Source organism: Oreochromis niloticus, linkage group LG3 (genome assembly GCF_001858045.2).
Source record: "Oreochromis niloticus isolate F11D_XX linkage group LG3, O_niloticus_UMD_NMBU, whole genome shotgun sequence".
NCBI lineage: Eukaryota > Metazoa > Chordata > Actinopteri > Cichliformes > Cichlidae > Oreochromis > Oreochromis niloticus.
In genome coordinates this window covers 27,052,508-27,074,289 of record NC_031967.2, presented here as the reverse complement: position 1 = coordinate 27,074,289, position 21,782 = coordinate 27,052,508, and the positions used below count along the sequence as shown (strand labels likewise).

General features: G+C 35.6%; 1 protein-coding gene across 1 annotated transcript; it reads right to left on the bottom strand.

The window, feature by feature from the left end:
• Nucleotides 1-5,449: 5,449 nt before the first annotated feature.
• Nucleotides 5,450-18,601, bottom strand: LOC100700766 (solute carrier family 12 member 3). Its single transcript, XM_019354139.2, is given in 28 exon segments — nucleotides 5,450-5,789; nucleotides 6,912-6,979; nucleotides 7,074-7,209; nucleotides 7,492-7,578; nucleotides 7,973-8,084; nucleotides 8,483-8,581; nucleotides 8,680-8,748; nucleotides 8,839-8,921; nucleotides 9,304-9,410; nucleotides 10,055-10,189; nucleotides 10,342-10,453; nucleotides 10,716-10,815; nucleotides 10,957-11,115; nucleotides 11,441-11,542; nucleotides 11,636-11,759; nucleotides 12,390-12,497; nucleotides 13,387-13,544; nucleotides 13,717-13,801; nucleotides 13,896-14,026; nucleotides 14,733-14,844; nucleotides 14,982-15,092; nucleotides 15,213-15,352; nucleotides 17,013-17,028; nucleotides 17,030-17,109; nucleotides 17,597-17,672; nucleotides 17,786-17,902; nucleotides 18,050-18,200; nucleotides 18,525-18,601. Coding segments are annotated over 28 exon segments (2,994 nt in total). The 3' UTR covers nucleotides 5,450-5,650.
• Nucleotides 18,602-21,782: the final 3,181 nt, after the last annotated feature.

The following is a 21,782-nucleotide window of genomic DNA, read 5'->3' as shown; positions in this document are numbered from 1 at the left end:
GGTCGTCTTTCAGCCTTTCTTACCTTGGCCATGTCTCTGAGTATTGCACACCTTGTGCTTTTGGGCACTCCAGTGATGTTGCAGCTCTGAAATATGGCCAAACTGGTGGCAAGTGGCATCTTGGCAGCTGCACGCTTGACTTTTCTCAGTTCATGGGCAGTTATTTTGCGCCTTGGTTTTTCCACACACTTCTTGCGACCCTGTTGACTATTTTGAATGAAACGCTTGATTGTTCGATGATCACGCTTCAGAAGCTTTGCAATTTTAAGACTGCTGCATCCCTCTGCAAGATATCTCACTATTTTTGACTTTTCTGAGCCTGTCAAGTCCTTCTTTTGACCCATTTTGCCAAAGGAAAGGAAGTTGCCTAATAATTATGCACACCTGATATAGGGTGTTGATGTCATTAGACCACACCCCTTCTCATTACAGAGATGCACATCACCTAATATGCTTAATTGGTAGTAGGCTTTCCAGCCTATACAGCTTGGAGTAAGACAACATGCATGAAGAGGATGATGTGGACAAAATACTTATTTGCCTAATAATTCTGCACTCCCTGTAGACAGCTAAATAAAGTTGTTGACAGATTATGACAGCGTCTTTATGTGCCGCCAGTGTTTTTGCTACCAAAGCGGTGTGGCCAATGTGGAGTGAAGACACGCTAATGACAACGTGTACAAGGAGTTATTATTCAATATGTGTTTTTATTATGTTTCTTCCTGAATACTATCGTTCTTTTTATTTACTGTGGGAAGAAATTGTAAAAACTGTGTTTTCTAAGGAAAGCGCTGAAAAGCACTCTCTGCCAGTGAGTGAAAAAAACAAAAATAAAAAAACCCCACCCTTTCTTATTGGTGGAAAAATGTCCCATGTCAACCAATCAAAAAATGATATGGCAACGGTTGTTTAGGAAGAGTTGGAAGTTTTAGGAGTGATGGCAGCGAGAGAGTGAAAGAGAGAGAGAGAGTTTTGACCATTAGCGTGTTTGGAGTATAAAGTTACGGTGTGTTCACACCGAACGCGATAGACGCGAGCGAAAACGCCCCAAACGCCCCTAATTTGACGCGTGCACATTCGCACCTCAACGCGTGTCCAAGAAAAATGCGCGTGAACCGGAAATGTGGGAGGGATGTGGGAGGAAGTTTTATTATGCTGTGCTTTTTCTCCGTCTGCGCGCCACTTTCGTGCGCATTTTTCCCTCGCGGTGCAGGTGTGTATCTCCGAATGAGGGTCATAGTTATGAGTGTTTTTGTGCTGTTTTTTCTATTGGACGTGATGGTTATCAAAACCAAACATGATAAGTTTGGCAAGCGCAGGAGACACGACATGGAGGAGATTTGTCAATCAGGCTGCAGAATGCAATGCGCATTGTTGAAAGCTGTACGGTGCAATAACAAAAATCAAATCAAACAAATCCTCGGGGGGGGGGGGGAGTTCTCCACGGTCCGCACCATATTGCCGCTAGTCTCCCGCGGGGTGAGGGAGGGGTCCAGAAACCCCATGACCGCGAAGAACTTCCATCTCTTCCCCGATCCTGCTGCAGACCCACTCCTCTTCTCCTTCTCTGTCCTCTTCTCCTTATTATATGTGTCCCTGAGGCTCTTCCACTTTCTCCTGCAGATGTCCTCTGAATAAACACATTATCTTGTTAGCGGAAAGGTATTTGTACATCAGTGGGAAAATAGCGGGACAGTACGCGTCAGTACCTAGGTCAGAGCCACGTCACCAGCCTCCTGATTGGTTGTCGTGGCGCAAATTGACGCCGGAGTTCAGATTTTCCAACTCGAGCGGTAGAGGCGAAACACGCGTATGCACAAAATGCAACACAAAAACTCACGCGCGTGTTTTTTTTCGCGAGTCAAACGCGCCAGACACGCTACACTGACGCGCGTTTCACGAGTTTTGGCGTTTTCGCGACGCAAATCTGCTTCCGAATTTTCGCCGGACGCGCAATCGCGTGTCATCGCGCTCTTTCCATTGACTTTACATGTAAACCTGACGCTCTGGCCGCCTCTATCGCGTTCGGTGTGAACGCACCGTTAGTGTGTTGTGTAGCGGATAGTTTTGTTGTGTGTGTCAGAACAATGAGGTGAGGTTATTTTTTGGAGTGGCACAAATAATTTGTGTGGCATCTTATTTGATGCAGAACACCTGATTGTTCTGTAAATAGTTTGAAATGGTTATTTTAAAAAACGCATTGGCTGCATTTTTAGATAAATAGCTGCAAATAACTTTTTTGAAGAAGTAACTAGTAACAATAATTAATTACTTTTTCAAAATGACTTGCCCAACATTGCTCATTATATACTGTATTATGCAGACAAAGAGTTACAGGACTCCCTCCCACTGTACAGGAGGAACTTCACACAGACTCATAATACAAGTCAGAGCTTTATAAAAAAAAACAAAAAGAAGAAAGTTGTGTTTTCAAAATTGGAATTCAACTTATTTTTACTTCCAATAGTGTTAACATACTACACAGGTCATGAGCAAGATTTCTTTTAATTTTCATTGTAAGTGGGCTAAAGCGCTTAATTAAAAGTAGTCTAACATAAATGTAAATGCTGTAATTAGTTTTTTTAATAAACCATGTAACTTGGATGGATTTGATGCTGGCGTGACCACAGTGCACACGTCTGCTGTTGCTCACAGTGGTCCAAGGGACCGCTCAGGGAGTCTGTGTGTTTGCTCAGACACGTGAGAAATTAGAGGGAACATTGCTCACAAGTCAACATTAATCGAAGAAAATAAGAACAACCCGATCTTTTGCTTCAGTAATTTGGCAAGACAAAAAGTCAGTACGTGTAGCTTACCAATATCAAGAACTAATAAGATGACAATTGCAAAGGTGGGTATCTGTTATAGCAAAACTGACAAACCTCCGTTAAGCCAACCATTACTTTTAAGTTAACTAGTAATGAGTCCATGAATTTTTTTTACCATTAAAATTATTAGAGAAAAAGTGAACAATAATCATCTCACACACATAAAATTATGTACAGCTACTTTTAGTCAGTGGCACCACCAAGGGGCGGGCAGGGGAGACACTGGCCACCCCCCCAAAATTTAATGGCCCCCACATTACAGCAAGACTGTCCTATGTCAATAATTATTCTAACAAACATGAGCACAAAAGAGAAAGTACCCTACAATTGGTTATTGTTATACATTCCTGCTAAAAACAGATTATTCTGTATTTCAAAATTGTATTTGCTCTTCATATGTACTTATTTTTAACTTTAATAGCAGGAAATCAACAAGGCATATAATTCCTTTCTCTCTCTATTTTTTGCCATATTTTTCAAGTAGCCTAAATTTGACAACAGCATAAAAAAAACTGGGAATTGTGTTTTTGGTGTGCCATCCCCAATATTTTTAGTGGTGCCCATATGACCACCCCTATGAGAAGTTCTCTTTTCCCATTGACCTTTCTGAGTTAACTTCAGTAATTACTTCCTCCAAACTACCAATATGTCTGTCACGATCCTGGGTCTTCTTTTTTTGTCAGCTTGTTTACACTACAAATAAAATGTGACAGCAAACACACTCCTGTATAAACGCTCAAAGCGGCCCGCATGTGCAAAAGAAGACGTCACACACAACGCGCTCTGTTTAGACCCAGACCAAACAATATTGTTTGACTGATGGCCCTAAATATAAAGACTTGTTTCAGACTTTATGTTTCCCAATTTTGCTTTAAGTTATAAAGTTATTTTGTTATTTACATTTGGCCTAATAATTATCCTTATTGCTGTTTTAGAGAGGAGCGGTGCTTCAAAGGATAGTTGCAGATTTCTGTCAGAATCTGCAGATTATACAGAACAAATAAAATGTTCACGTTTCTCCAACGTTGTCTTCCCAACAGTTTCACTGACATCTACACTGGATGACCAGGAAGCGTTCACGATGTCTTCTCCAGCACTGATAATTGGCGTCTGTCTTGTGTCAGTGATGTAAAAGACGGATTTCATGCGACATGAACATTCAAACAGCAGTCGCTTTCTAAAACATCAGATATGTATCGGATTCAGTACCACATATGAAAGTGACCCAGGTCGGATTTGAAAATGTCAGATTTGTGCTGTTCAAACTGTCATACCATGATTGGATATGAGTTGCATAGGGTCAGAAAAGTCGGATTTGATGCACTTTCGCCTCCAGTGTGAACGTAGCCTTAGTGTGTCATGTTTCTTGTCTTCTTGTCCATGTTGTCAAGTTTGTGTTGTCATGTCTGCGTTCCATGCATGTTTCCTGTTTTATTTTGAAGGTCTGTGTCTTATGTCAGTGTAATTGGCTTTGCTTCCTTTGTCTCGTTATGTCAGATTAGTGTGAGCTGTTTCCCCATGTGTTTGCACTTCCCCTAATGTTCAGGTTTTGTTCTTTGTCTTTTGTGTTTAGCATTTAGTTTCTCCCAGTTCAGTTCTAGTTAGTTTCTCCCCGGTGTGTTTTGCTTTTTGTTTTTGTACCTTTTTTCAGCCTTATTAAACGGCTCGCCTTTTGTTAATATCAAGTTTTGTTCTGAGTTCCTTTGTGTCTGCATTTAATGATAATAAATACTTTATTGATCCCCGTGGGGAAATTCCTCTCTGCATTTAACCCATTCACTCTGTGAAGCAGTGGGCAGCCGTTGGGCACCCGGGTCCTCTTCGTAACTCTGCCTCACTGTCATCCAGTTCAATCCAACTTTATTTCTAAAACACCTTAAAATAGCCAGCCATAGGACCAAAGTGCTGCACAGTAAATAAGAACAATAGATAAAAAGAAATGGTAACAAATATTTTAACTAAATAAAACACACAATACATAAATATTAAAACAGCCCTACGTTAAAAATGATATAAAAGAAAAGAAAATCAACCAAAAAAAAACCCAACAACATCTCACATGGAGTCAAAGGCCAGGATGAAGAGATGGGTTTTCAGAAGTGATTTAAAAACAGGCAGAGAAGAGGCCAGTTTCTAAAGGCAGATAGTTCCACAGTTTGGAAAAAGCAAAAGCATGAACTCTAAGCACGGACTCTCTAAGTTTCCGCTTAGTCCTGAGTACATTCAGGAACAGCTCATCAGCTGTAAGGCTGTAGCAGCTCAGAAAGATAAGATGGGGCTATGGCACGAAGGGCTTTAAAAGCAAATAAAATAATTTAAAAATGAATCCTAAAAGGAATGGGCAACCAGTGAAGTGACGCTCACCCCAACCCATCCATGAGCCTGGTTCTGCTCGACGTTTCATATGATTGTTTTATTTTCTGTCTTTTCTTTTTTATTGTAGGATCTTACCTTACAATTTATATATATATATATTGTTGTGATTTGGCACCGTATTAAAAAATTCAATTGAATTAGTCTAATACACTGGGTAAGCTCTGTATGTGATTATTTGCCCCACTCAAAGTGGAATACACAGTTTGAAATTATTCAGCACAAAGTGAATAACCACAATGGTGTTATCTTCCATTTTTGATCATTCTTTATTATTCATCAGATTTGTTAATCATCTTTGTAACCATTGCACATCATTTACACGCATTTATGCTTTTTCTTATTTACTTATTTGTCTTGTGTGATTTCTTTTCTCCTTCATTGTCAGGACATCATTTTAGAGTATCAAAAATATTGTTTCTGTAGATTTCATTGCACTAACATAGGATTTACTGGCAGTAAAACGTGAGGACATTCTCTTGGTTTCCTCGTACAAGCACTGCAGGGCAGTGGAGGCCACAGGTCAGAGCATCCAGCCAGGCTATGTACAGAGCACTGGGGCAGTCACCGTGCGCCACAGGAAGACTCCTAAAAGAATTCAATTATAACAAAAAAAAAACAACAAAATAATCACAGTCATCTCACATATGTAAAGATTATTGAATTACAATCAACATAACAAAACGGCAAAATAAATTAAAAATAACCTTGCTTGGGGATTTTTTTTTTTTGCTGCAACTACAGAAATAAACTTCTTCTATATTTATTTTTATTTTGTTTATTCTTTTTCAAAACACACTGTATTTTGTGGTTTAGCATTAAAATAAATGAAGTACCATAAAAAATTAGAATGTTCTTGTTTTCTATTTGAAGTCTTACATTTTAAAGAACAAAGTGGTTGGGCATAAAATTATCTTTTTTTTCTTTTCTTTTTTGTTTTAATTGTAACTGTACACTACTAGTCAAACGTTTTAGAACACCAGTTTTTTTATTATGCAGTTTAACTGTACTCTGAAATGAAAGCATAAAAACAAATCAGCAACTACAGTTAAAAATGAAACAACTTTTGACCAATATTGTATGTGTGTGTGTGTGTGTGTGTGTGTGTATGTATATATGTATATGTATATACATATATATATATATATATATATATATATATATATATATATATATATATATACACATACATATACATATACATACATACACATACATTTATAAACACACATATATATATTTTTTCCCAATATTTATTAGGCAGAGTGGGTTGAGTCCCTTATACTGCCTTTTACTGTCCCTTGTGTATTTAAAAATATTTATTAAATATTAGATCTTATTATTATCATGTTTGTTATAGCTAAAATATGCAATTTATGTTTTAAAAATTTTAAACATATACTAATGGTAAACAGATGTAGAGTCATTTAATTCCTTAGGGTTGCATTGCTGAATCCATTACAATTATCCCCTTTTATTTTGGATCTGCATTTTCATATTATATATTATACACCACATTATAGTATAATACAAACCATCTAGGGAATGTTAAATGGTGTATGCATGTATAATAAAACTGCCTAAATTCTGGGTCTAAAGATACACCAGAACATTGGCAGTATACACGATTTTATAGATTATAGACAGTTTTAACAAATTTGCACCAAAAAAGGTTCTGAATTTCACCGGTAATAAAAACAGTCGACTTACACAAGCACGAGGGTGGTATTTTGTGAATTCCTCCGGATGATTTCATTCAGCCTTACTTTTCTCTCAGACTGTAAATAAAATTAAAAAAAAAAATAATTTAGTGGACAATCATAAGCATGTCATCTCCTCCTTTAGTCAGAAATGAGGTACAGAGAGACAGACCTTAAGTCTAAAAGCTTCAAACTGTTTGTCAGATATTTTCCATGGTTCCTTCTTTTTTAGTTCCTGAACCGAGACACCTTCCTGCTGTTCGTCATATAGCCTGTAGGGCGCAACACTCTCCAAGAACTTATTCATACTGCAAGGCATCAAAAAGACACAAATGATTTTGCTGCCAAGGAAAGAAAAACCCTGCTAGAATACAACATGTTCTAAATAACTTTACTTCCAGTGTTCTATTACAGTTAATTCAACATCATGTTTAAAAATATCTTTTTCACTAAATAAAAATGGGACTCATAATTGAAACATTAAGCTGAAATTCCATGCCTTTCATTTGTTTATGGGGTTAAAAGCTTCACAGAGTTTTGTAAAAGTGTATATTTTGTCTTATTTGAAAAAGATGGTAATATTTTCATACTTTTTGGGTTGAGGACTCCTCTCAGTGTCTGTCATGACAACAACATCAGTAACATTGATACGGAATCTCTTCAGCAGGGCCATCATTCTGAAAGAAACCAAAAACAACCTTAAAGCACTTCAGTTTCTGAAAATCAAACACCATCTCATATAACCTGAAAGATTCCTAAACATTTTCACCCCAATCTGAACAGCATGCAGGGAAACACTCTTTCAGTCCTAGTGCTATTTCAAATTTGATCAGCGAATGTGTGTTGTACATCTAAAATATACAGTTTTAAACTTTTCTAAAGGAAAAAATTATATAAATTTAATCAATATGTTATTTAACAATGAAGAATTAGATCACAAATAAAAACTTACTGGAAGAATGTTTACCTCCATGCCTTTCAATTTCAATTTATCTATGAATAAGGGTTTTCAAAAATACAAATATTGTCAATTCAAATACCAAAACAGAGGTTAAAATAGAATAAACCTACGCATCACGGCTTTCCTTCATGTTTTCTTCATCTCCCAAAATGAAAACCCGAATCTTACAGCTTCTCCAGCGTTTTCTCCTGGTGAGCAGGTAAGGCACCAGTACAATTAGTCCTAGAGAAGAGCAAGATAGCGGTGGTTAATTTTATATTCAACATGATAGGTGAAGATTCAGTTTTGATTAAAGCCAATACTGGCACTAAAATCACATCTGTCAACTATCCATCCACTAGTCTAAGTTGAAATGTTGAGACCTCCTTGTCTTTGGCTACTGACTGATCTAGGTGTTTCCAGATCAGCTCACAGACCAACTCATCCTTGGATTCACATTCACGATGTGTCCAAGAGACATCATAGCTAGATGACCAAAGTAAGTGGTCAGAATCCCAAACTGGTGGCCCAGAATTCTGACCAGATAGACAATCCACACACTTTTATATCAACTAAGTGTTTCAACTAAGTGTTACACACTTATTAATAAATTGTCATGTAACTCGTGTGCCATGTTTCACCTCCATCATCAGCTATCCAATAGACATCGATAGTCTTTGTTCCCCCAGCATTCTTAAACACAGTCTTGACCTGATCGCTGTTTTCAGAAATGTCATTAGCTGCAAAAAGCAATAGATATGTGTTATCATAAAGATTACTCCATATTCGTACTTAAGAAGCAGTAATTATAATGTATATTTGTATTGGAAGTGCTTACCAGAGTTTTTCTCAGGAAGCTGATGGTCATTGCTTTCAATGGCTTCATCAGGCTCAAAGCCTTGGTTTTCTAACGTAAAAAAATAAATTATATATATAAATTATACATATATATGTTTGGGAATTGATGCCTAAAAAAATTCTAGGCCATGTATCCAACCTTTAAAATCAGCATGGTCATTGATGTCCAGCCCATCCATCATCCTCAAGATACACAAACAGTAGTTGGCGTCAAATGTATCACTGAAGAACAGTAAAAGAGAGTGTGTGAGCAACAGAAATCCTTTTAAGGATTCTTTTCAGCAAAAAAAAAAAAAAAAAGTGTAGCATTCATTTCAGTGTTAATTAGAAGGTGTCATAATATTGTATGGTACTTTCGACATGCTAAAAATGCACACCACACTTTTAAAAGAATCATTAAAAGGCTTTTTATTAATTTTCGACCAAATCATTAAGTTGACCCTTAAGACCACGGTGTATGTAAGCCAAATTTTAGTGGATGGTAACGTGACCCCACCCTACAACGCCATAACGTTTTTTTCAGAATTGATTCAAAGATGTAATCTTTGATGTTTACAATAGAATGATGCGCACACACAGAGTATGAAAAAAATGATAAGCTTACTATATAGTCTGGATATAATCATCAATGCTTGTAGGAGAACTTTCCATCCATTTTGACTTGAAGCCAATGACCAGCGTGTTAGGTTTCAGCTTGCCGAGACCAGAAGCCTTGAATAAAAAAAAATAATAATAATAATAGTAGTAAAAATAATGATAATAAGCTGTTAGAAACATCCAAAAGTTTTAGGGATTTCAGGCATTTTACATTTTAAGTTAAATTGAGATAAACTCTTGGATATCTATATTGAAAATGCCACAATTACAAATTTTCAAAAAACTTCACAATATTTTCAAGATAGTGGAATTTTAAAATCACACCAAAAATAAGATGAAGGAAAAACACATAAATCCATCCCTAAACAAGAATATAAATTATAGCATTTCTTTTTAAACAGACCATTTAAACACCACCCTTTGCTTCAATTGTATTATAGTACTGAAATGTTTGATGACATTTTATAGTTTAAAAAAGGAATGATATGCCATGATTACAAACCAAAAGCTGATTTGTAAACAGAATGTTATTCTTGACACATCCACAAAGGTATTTGTGTCTTCTGCAACTCAACGAGAAACCTTTAATTTTTCAGGCTCAACCAATAATACAATAGAGCCACTCACATGCTGATAAAACGGTTTAACATTATCAAACATTATGAGACTCATACAGGATAACTTGTAAGAAGCCATTATTCAATTTCTAGTTTCTTTTGGGTAGTGAGCAACAATTGCTTCTCAAATAGAGGACCTACCTGCATCAGATATCGAACTCCATCTCTGAGGGTGTCAGCCGTAAACTGAGTGTAAAACGAGCGAACCTTCCTTTTGTTTAACCATTTAACATACTGATCTGTGGAATCCTGAAACTGGGTCTGCTTGTCTGGTTCCTGGAAAAGCCAATTTCAACCTTCCATGAAAAGCTGAAGGAACTGAGCATGTGCAATTAAAAAAATTCTAACAAAAAGCCAGTGTGAGGACTTTTAATTAGTGGATACAAAAATGTTAATCAGTTGTCATTTTATGAAACAAAGAAACTCACCATTATAATGTTTCCACAGATCATAAGGCTTACTTGCTTAGTGAAGCAGCCAACAAAATCCACCAGTGCAGGGCGCTGTTTTGGAGGTCCAGTCATGACAAGACACTGTGGTCTAATAAAAGGACATCAGAGAACAAAGATAATGTTTGGGAGTTACTCTCTATTTGAATTATCCTAATGTTTAATTGAGATATGTGATCAGCACTTGTTGATGAATATGTCCTTCTTTCACCATTCTGCATATGTTAGCAGGATTTATTTTGACAGGTTTTTTTGTTTTTTAAATAAATCAGTGATCACACAAATACTCTTTGAAAACAGAACACATGAAATAAAAAACAGACAAATGCATTTTAACGTTTTAGATCCCTCACCTAAAATTCTTGACATGGTCCTTCACATCAGTAAGAGACACAGAGAATGACAAAGCCATGTTGTATGAACTTGCCTGTATTGAAGAGCCCCAATTTACATCTGTTGATGTAATAAAAAACATTATGCAAAAGGATGTAGTATAAATGAATGGTAAAATACAGTGCATTTCACTTGTCCATCTGAGACATGTTTCTTGTTAAAGCAACACTGACTTCCAACCTATGCTTGATTTTGACTTACTTGGTCTCTTGAAGTATGTAATGTATATAAACAGGAGGGAGATGACGAACCAGGTGCCTAGAGCAGCCCACCAGGTAAACGCAAACATCAGAGCAAAAGATGCCATTGCTCCATACAAAGCTGTCCATTTGTTATAGTATTTAAATGCTGGCCTCCATCCTTTAAGAGATGACAAGAGAAGGACAGATACATCTGAGCATAATACAAAAGTTCTGATTTTAGATCTCTAGAACTGTGTCCAGTACAGCCTGCAAAAAACTGAAATATAAACCCCTCTTTGTGCCCTCCCTAAGCATAAGCACAAGAAATATTGAAGTGATGCTCAAAGGAATATAGCTTCACATTATTTCTTATCAGCTTGTTAAGTATCACCTATCTTGGACATCACTCTTGACCTGGTGAAATAGTTAATTTCTTGTTTAGTGAATAGGCATGAGCTTTTATCAAGTCTTAGTGCAGTGCGATAGTTGAGTACATAACTTACCAGGGGAGTTGACAATTGACGCATGAAAGCAGCTTAGGTTTATGAGACAATAGGAACACAGGAAGAAGTTGGAGATAATGGGTGCAATGATATTTAGTTGAGCTGTAATAATACAAAAGGGGAAAAAAACGATCAGCACATATATGAAACAATATTTCAAATAACAGTAGGAGGACAGTGCTGGATTACACTCACCAACTAGAATGATGGCCACAGCAATGAGGTAGGTGAGTATATAGCCCCGAAGTGGTTCATTATTTTTGCCATAACCCTTTCCAAAGAATGAAATGTACGGGTATACATTGTCTTTGCACAGACACTGAGGGATGAAATAAAATACAAACATCATTTCTTTAACAATAATAACTTTACTACATTTACAGATGCCTATATCACATGTTTCACTGTTTTGCTGCTCTTTCTAATAGTCATCAGTTCTCTGACATCTGTGTCAAAAAGGCATCCAGTTCTGTAAAAGTATGTGGAAAAAACTTCTTTACAAAGCTTCTTTGTTATGATATACATAGATACAACATGTTTTGTCATTAAGGTCACCATCTGTTCCAGGAAGGTGATAATAAAGAATGTGCTTCCCCATGTGACTGACAAGTCACGAGTCCAAGAGGTGGCAGTGTCCCTTAGTTTCTCTGTTAAATTCTGAGGTTGAATTAAAAAAATAAAAAGCTAAGATGAATTTGGCTAAGAACTGAGTTCCATCACAAATGCTATGATAATCTTTATAAATACTATGGGAGAAATAGCAGAATTGTGAAAGATAGTGTCAGATGTTTGTCTATCACTGTTCTACTCTGCAAAATTAATACGTTTTGCTGTACAAGCTGAAATGAATAAATCTTGATAATTGGTTAAGACTATCCATATTTTATTGTCTAAAAAATACAAATAAAACATATGGTTCAGTCATTGTGATGTATCTGGTGATTCTCACCTGAAAAATTTTAGGGGCAGAAACAAGAAATCCAAGAGCAGAAGACAAGGTGGCTGCAAAAACACCAGCAACAATGAGGTAATATGAACCAGATATCAGGCCCATTACCTGTAGAGAATTTTCAAAATGAAATTGTTAAAAACTGGAATAATGTGTTCAAAACAACACATTTAATATAAATACTTACAAAAATAAAACAGTACAGTTTAAATAAGCAATAAATAAGCACTTTTTTAAAATAGAACCAGCATTACAAGAGACAGTTCCAGAAAAGAAACACTAAACGAACAAAAGACAAAATATAAGGAAATTAAAAAAGATTACAAAAAAAGACCAGAAGAGACAAGTGCAATTTTATAGTGAGAATAAGAATAACTTAAATTAAAAGCAGATACTAATGAGGCAAGCTAGATTTCCTTATGCAGCTCATTCTAGAACCAAAGAACCCAATTAGTACAGTTTCTAAGTTTCTAAGTATGTGAAAGCTGCACACTGTTTGATAAGAGCAAAGAAGGCAAACTATATATTCTGGCGCCAGGGAATGACAATTTAAAAAGTAACAAGTAATCAATTTTAGTAAATCAATTTTAAATCTTGAAAGTAGTGGACAGCCAGTACAAATTCCTTAAAAACAATGTAATGTGTTCATTTTAATTGATTCTTCTAATGAGCCTTGATACATCATTTTATTTAATTTATATTCAATTCAATGCTTTTGGGTTAACCTGTTAAAAGATGATTACAATAATCTAACTGAGAAGACATGAAAGCATGGTAATCTCAATATGCTTCAAACTCAGCTCTTTAGATCCAAAGGTGAGATGAGAATCGAAAACCATCCATGGGATTATTTTACGTGTAAAGATAAAAAAAATAACTTAAGACCTGATCCAACCTGTCACAAACAATAACAATGTTTATTTTACCTAAATAAATAAAAAAAATGGTTAAAATTGCAATGAACATAAATGCTATTTATCTCTTAGCTGAACAGTACCTGCGAATAGTTTGCCAAACCCTGTGAACAAGTTTGTGACTGGACGCAGGTTGTGAAGTTCCAGCCCAGTTTACATGCCGGTCCCAAACAGCCACTTGTGCTGTTTCCAGTCATGAGGTCAGTCATATTTCCAGAGGCATCCCTCACTGTACTTGCACCTGCAGTCAATGTTAGTTTCAGAACAGAGTTAAAAAACTGTTTTATTCATAGTGTCACAGGCGGTTTCAACAAGAAAAAAATGCCTGTATACCACAGAATCTCAATGAAGGTTTAAAGTTTAGATTCCAGCCATATCTAATGCAGAGAAAAAAAAGGAAACTGAGTAATTACCAGAAGTGATAACAATCACAACGTAGCTGAGAGTGGTGCAAAATATGGCCATTAGGGTGCCTTTGGGGATAGCAGTAGAAGGGTCCTACAAAAGAAAATATTTTTAGAGTCATCACTCACATATAAACCTTAGTGGGTTCAGTGGAAGAACTATCTTGCTTTCTTGATGCTTGTCATACTTTGAGGTCTCCAGAGATGTTGGCTCCAGACAGGATGCCAGTGCAAGCAGGAAAGAAAATTGCAAACTGACGGAAAAAGTTGCCATCAGGACCTCTCCAGCTTGGTGTGAGGTTTTCTATGAATATATCCCCTGTAGAAGATACGAGATATTAGCTTAAATAGTATTAAACTTTAAATTATTAAAAACATGTCCCTATTGTAAACACATATGATGTTTGGGACACAGAAATATTTTTCTTTGAGTAACCCCACATGAGCAACAAATGTTCCTCAGTGTAAAATCTAAAATTGATCTAAAGTGCAGGTGCACATTCCACACTTTGATTCAAAGTAACTTAAATCAGGACACCATAGTGTTTGACAAAATGTAATATTACATATGTTAAAACAGTCATGTTTGGTACTTTTTTGCAGATCCCTTGCAAACAAGGAGCATTCAAAGTCTACAATTTATATAAAATAGCAGTTGCTGAGAATCTTCTCTGGTGAAAACTGCAGCCACCTTCAACTTGTACTTGTTTCAGTTGTTTGCCCTTTTAGATTTCTTCTCCAGCATAAAGGCACACTCAGTTGCTTCAGGATTTTGTCAAGTAGCTGGAAGTTTGCTCTTTCAGCTATTACTTCCAATAATTAATTCATGTCAATCCTATAATGTGTTCAATATTGTCAGTGACAGTCCAGAATAACTGACATCAGAGAATGAAGATCAATACATTAGAACTGGTAGGCAGAACTTATTAGAAGTATATAAGTATAACTAAAGGAATTTAATCAAAATAATTTTTTTTCAAAGATACATTTTGGAAAATAGATTGTTGTGAGAAGAATAAACCTACTGTCATATCCAAAGAAGCCCTGTGACTTCTTCAGTGGGGTGGGAGGTATCAGTGTTCCCACAAGGTAATCAACGAAGGAAGCCATGAGAACTATGAAGAAAAAAATCTGAGCCTACGAGAGTGAAAGTGAAAAAAGAATATAGGGGGATAATTACAACAGGTGTAATGAAGAGTGAACATTAATAAGACACAACAATATTTGTAACCCATGTCCAGCAAACAAAGTGAAATGTGCTTGGGTCTGCTTACCTTGGCCTCCCAGTCCATTCCACCGAACGTAATGAACAAAAGAATTGTCACCGTGACCACACCAATAATACGGACATCATTGAGCGAATCCACCATTATGGTACCATAGCTCTAAAAAAAATCAACAAGTTATTAACAGGAATATGAAAATATAAAGATTTAGAATGCATTATTTTACAAGATGTGGTTACCTATTTATTATTATTATTAGTATTATTATTATTTGTTTACCCTCATCAGATCGCGTACAACCTCTGAAAAGCCAACAGTATGGAGTGCAACGGCCAAAGCATTGGCAAGGGAAAAGATCAACCCAATTGATGCTCCCAGTTCAGGACCGAGTGTGCGAGAGATCATGAAATATGTCCCACCTAAATATTTAAAAATAAGTAGAAACAAGGCTGTTAAAGTGAAAAAAAAAAATCACGCTCTCTAATATGTCATTGGACAGCCTTTAGCTTTGATACACCTTTCATCTTAACATAACTTTGATAAGCTTATGGAATATCATTTTTATGTCCACAAATAATTTTTTATTTGTTACCATCTTCTTATGATTATGGGAGACTCGGTATGAAAAATGAATCTAAGAAAACTCTGGCTAATGATACAGGCATGTGCCATGACTCTGTTTGCCTCTCTTTTTACTCTGATGTGCCCATCACTCTTGAAAACACTAAATCTAAATTTACATCACATCAAATTATGCTTTCTAGCAAATGCATATTTATTCTTCAGGGTTTTTTTTTTTTTTTAAATATCATTGATGAGGCTTTCTTTCTTGAGTTTTCTGGTTTTCACATTCTGACTGTGGAAAAGCACTTATTTTCAATATCCAAAATAACTGGGATATTTTAAAATGATTGTATTTAACCAAACATTTGAATTATCTAAGTTTATCATTATTTAAGGAGTATTATACCCACATAACAAATGGATTTTCCTTTTTCTTTATTTGATGCAGAACAATAATTTGAACTTTTTGAAATGGATTAATATCTTGACCAACGGATATATTATTTCTTGAAGATGCAAAAACTGCCTAGTTAGAGACCAGGATTGGCTGATTTCCAATTTTATTTTACTTGAGCTACATGGGACGAGAGCATTTGAAGAAAACCATTCACCGTCCACTTGGGCTCCATTATGGCTGATTATATGATTGTTTGATTGATGTTGTGCACAAGCAACATGTGCACAGTGATGGAAACATCTTGGCCGGAAATGGATCAAAAAAAATTTCACCATCCAAAAATGTTTTGGGATGTCCCTCTAGAGGCCTGGAGAAGTATCTCTGAAGACTACTTGAATTGCCTTAATTGGAAACAAGCGACAAATCAATCTGCTCATAGTTTTAGTCCCAAGCCCAGATAATGTGGAGGGTTGTATGAGGAAGGGCATCTGGCATAAAAACCTTTGCCATTTAAATTTGTAGTTCAAATAGGATAAGTATTCTAGAACAGAATGTTAAGGGCAAATCTCACAAAAAAGAGAGCTCATTGATATGATGGAATGGGGGATACTAAAAAATATTGTGTGTGAATGGGGACCAGGAAGAAGGGAAGCAACGCCAGGAGCATTGGAGCTGTTCTATCATAATGTTGATGTGGAGATAAATGTAGTAAGAATACTCTTAAAGGAAGCATTTCTTAAAAGTGTTATAGAGATAAAGAGAGTGTCAGACAGGATTGTGGGTTTGAAGCTGGGAATTCAAGGGATGATTTTAAAAGGCAAGATTGAGCGGCACCCTCACACACGTATACTTGTGTCATTCCAGTTTAGAATCATTTATTCAATTTGTGACTTTTAGGAGTTTTTAGTTTGAATGCTAAGTGTATATACATAATACACAGTTAATAATAAAGTTATTAAGATGCAATCTTCAAATAAATAAATTAAAAATTTAACCCAACTGAAAACTTCCATTCTTACAGACTTAATGGCGATTTTTCAACAGGAATCCAGAGTATTCATACTTTCAGATGACTTCGGCCTATTTGTTTGGAATTCTTAAGTTGCACATGGACTCACCTGATTTCACTCTCCCCATTGGTGGCGATGGCAGAGATTGAGAGGGCAGTTGTTGTGGTCACTGACACAGCCAACGCTATGATAACCAAGCCCAACACTAAAAAAAAGAAACAACTTAGGACTCAGTATCATAATATTATGATCACAGAGGTTTTTAATTATTATATCAAAGTCCTGTTTAAATGGCTTGAATAAGAATGTTTTACATGTACTGTATCGATTTTCTTGTCTACAGAACTTATACAATTCCGTTATTATGATACATTTTGTATTTATTTTGTCATACATCCACAAAAATGGGCAAGGTAAGTACTCTCAACTTATATAAATTTGTTTTATTTATTGATTTTTTAAAATTTCTCATGGCAATAGTATGAAGTACCTTCTGCAGGATGAAAAGGAACAAATTTTAATCAAAGTGAGTATTTTATTCAACCCCAAATTATCATTTTCTGTTAGACTGTATATCTACTATCAAGAATTAACAGCCTAAATCAATGAAAGTTATATATACCAGAGTTGGCAACAGAAAGCAGGAATAAAAAGGACCCAATATACTGAACAATGAATGAATGTTGTCTCACCGATGCCTGCTTGAGAGGTAATCCATGTTAGCCGGAGAAAGAGGATGACACCCCAGATATTCAGCATGCAACGCATCTATGATAAAAAGAAAAGAAAAAAATGTCTTTTTTGTTTTGTTTTAATTGTTCCTTTTTTTTGGTTAGTCTTTTTTCCATTTGTAGACTTAAATACACAGAAGCTTTGTTCACCCAGACTGCAATAAACCAGCCAAATCTAGTAGGCGGTTTCCCTTGAGGACCTTGGGGTTCTTCATCTTCATCCTCTGCAGCGGCATCATCTGCGGCAGCCTTTTCTGCTTCCACTTCCTAAAATAATGATAAATAATTTAGAAAACAGATCTGCTAGTTTTCTGAATAGAAATATAATAAAATGTCAGTTTTTGATTAAACTAGTTGCAAAGTTAAAAAAAAACTCAACAATGAGATGTTTTTTTCCACAGGTGGAAAACTCACCTCAAATGTTTTGCGCAGAACATCAAGAGAAGGTCTGATTTTAATCTCTTGGTGGGGCAGTGTATTTGCATAATACTCTAACTGTGGCGCCATGTCTATGGTGTTATAGATAGAAGTTTTTCGCGGCTCCATGTCCTTCTGTTCTGATCCACTTTTTTGGTCCAGTGAAAAAAAGAAAGAAAAGGTTATTAAATAATGAAACCATCACTGTTTGAAACTGCATTTCCTTCAGTGATTGCTAGATTTTCTTTCTTTCTTCCTTTTTTTATTTATTAATTTACTTTGTTTATGTTTACATATTTAACAGATGATAGATTAGCCAGTTGAAGTAGGATCAGTGTGATATAATAGTATCATGTAAGACTTAAAAGTGAGAGAATAAATAAAGAAAAAAATCTAGTGTTTAACAAACCTTGACACGCCTGAGATGGTGAAGTTTGGATTTATACTGCTATCAAAATGGTGTGAGGAGTACCTTGGAGGTCCTTCTTCAGGATTTCCCTGCTGAATACCTGGGCCTGACCCTGTAATCTTAGACTTCAACTGCCCCATTGATAGTCTCACTTATGCCTGTTGGAGATTATGGAAGAAAAGATGAATGAGAAAGACTGATTCATTTTTATTTATTTATTTTTATTTATTTTTTTGCACAGACAAAAAATATTTTAATGAAATTGAAATCTTGGAGAAAGACTTTTGTTTAAATCATGTAAGTGTAATGTAATAATGTCTAATGAAGATATCTAAAAAAACAAAAAAAACAAGCAAAAAACAATACTTACAGTTTTCCCCTGATAAAAGAATCAACAGGTCAAAAAATGTCCCTTTGTTCATCTCATAGCTCAGCTTTTATACTCTGCATGAAGTAGGTGGGATATGTGACATCCCCTCCCCTCCCCCTGTTCTGAAAAAGAAATCTACGCAATTTGCTTTACAGGAAGTGTGACATCTAACAAAAACAAAAGATCTATTTATAATATTGGTAGGAAATAAAAGAGAAAACAAAAATATGTAGTCATGTTTCTCGACAACATTTAAAATATAAACATAAATGAGTGATTATTTTTATTTTATTTAAGTTTAACATGAGTAATACCTGACCAACCTGAATCACCATACAGTTTTTCAGAATTGTTGGGACCTCATGAGCTAGCAGTGTTTCCAGCTTCAATCAAAATTGAAGCTGGAAAAAAGTAAAATAGTTTGGGGGAAAAATATGGTGAATTTATGTGACTGTACTTTACAAATGGCAGCAATATGCAAGTTCCTACGTTGTTGTTTTTTTCTATTAACCATTTTGTATTCTTTCCTTGCCTGTAATTCATAAATATACAACATTTTCTTGCATACACTACTGACTTTCTGATTAAGATCTGCCTGAGTGTTTTAAAATTGAAACAAAATTTTGGCAGCGCAATGCTATAGTTGACCCTGCTTTGATTTCTTGTGCAATCAGCATTCTCATAAGGTCATTGTGCCCTTGTCAAAAGTTATTTGTTACAACCACAAGCAAGAACAAGGTAGGCAGATGTCTACCGGGACCTAATCTAAACTGAGATATCAATATAAAGCGCCTTGAGGCGACTGTTGCTGTGATTTGGTGCTATACAAATAAAATTGAATTGAATTGAACAAATTCTTACCAAAGATTCCTCTTAGTCCAAAATATGAATTATGTGCTGCTCGTGTGTCTAATATTTCCCTAGGTTGAATTGTTTTGTGAGGACTTTAATTTGCACATTTGACATTACATTATTAACACTTTATTTTCCACATAACAGAAAAAACATGTCCCATTGCCCTTGCATCCTGACCATCTTATGTTTGAGTGGAAAAATCGGGGGTTCATATATCTTTTGTTGGAATTAATAAACATTGTTTGACCCTAATGTCAATAGTTTCATCATGAACGTCCGAAATTTAAAAACCTTCAAGGCATGAAGGTAAAGGTGTTTTTAAACACTAGTCTAGCCTTATTTTTCACAGGGATTTCTCAAGATGATCCTGCGCTGCTTAAATAATTTTCAGACACAAGCACTGAAGAGGTAAATCGGTGACTGATAGTGTTGCTGTCATGGTGTGCTGTGCGTAGACAGGAGAGGAGGACCCAAACACTGGACTCACAGTGAACGAAAAGAGGCAGCTTTATTGTGCTGTGCCAGAAACTCCAAACATAAACTCACAAGAACAAACCTAAACTGAAAACATAAGGCTTATAACAAAACATTGGAAAAACCTGAAAAGGAGGGAGCACGGAAACAAAACACACAGCTTATTAAGGGTATGACGCAACGCTGAACACTGGAGGACACACACTATAAAGACACAGGCAGGATCATGAGGGAATGAGGAAGAGGTGGGAACACAGCCGGGAGAAATTAGACCTAACGAGACAGGAAGCGAAACTGGAAACATTGACATAAGACATGAACCTTCAAAATAAAACAGGAAATCCACAAACTGAACTCAGAGACACAACTCCGACAAAGAACTGAGGGAACACAGAGTACAGGGAAAAGAGGGACATGAGGGGTAAAGGAATACACAAGCTAAGAAATACAGAACAGAAACCAAAACACCAGTAGTCACAAACCATGAACCAAAAGGAAAACAGACTAATAAACAACAATACAAAATCAAAACACTGGGCCACAGACCGAGGACCGTAACAGTTGCACAATTATGGTCAAAGTGATAATCACATTATTGTTTCCAGAATTAATTTTAAAGTTATTTTTTATTATAAATTCACTTTAGTAAGATAAAGTGTTTCTATTGCACTGCAACTATTTTCACTTTTATATGTTGTTATCTTCATGCATATTAATCTTTCTTTATTAACATATGATTATTGTTCACACAAGGAGAAGACTTCCAAGTTAGTTGGTTTAAGGGGTAATTGCTTTCCCTCATAGGGTCAGATGAGTTTAGATAGATGTTTTTCTAATTATCTAAAAACTGCATTGCGTATTTGCTTTAGTTATCTTTATCTAGTAAGTCTGTTTAAACTGAAACAGTGTGACAAAAAAAATGAAATCAGGAAGAAAGCAAATGCTTTAACAGTAACCTGATGAGCACTGCAAACTTGTAACTTAAATTTTACTGAGATCTATATATTTTTTTCCCAGGCCTGCTTACAGTGCAACCAAACCTCTGTGAATACAATCTCTCAAAACAACAAATAGAACTACTCTAATGCACTCTCTGAAGTCATGAATCTAACTTATGCAATACTACTTGAAGTAAATGTGGTGCAAAAACCTGGAGCTACACCTGATATTTACTCACAGAAATACAGTTGCCTCTCCATCCTGCATCCTTTAAAAAATACTTTTGAAAACATTAACTAGAAATACTCATGACATTTACATAGAATGCTCTTTCTTATGAAACAAGTAAGAGAGGAAACATTATTATTATTGTTGTTGTTATTATTATTATTATTATTATTATTATTATTATTATTATTATTATTATTATTATTATTATTATTATTATTGTTATTATCATTATTATTGGCATAGGACTGGTATCCTTGAATGAAATGAAAAATGAAATGAGACTTTATGTTTTTTAATAATATGGCCAAGAAGAAGTAAATAAATACTAAAATGAAGGGGCCCAAGGATGGATCCTTGAGGTACACCACATGGGAGGGGGGCGGAAGATGAATGAAATTTACCAAGTGAGACAGAAAAACTTCTATCAGAGAGGTATGACTTAAACCACTCCA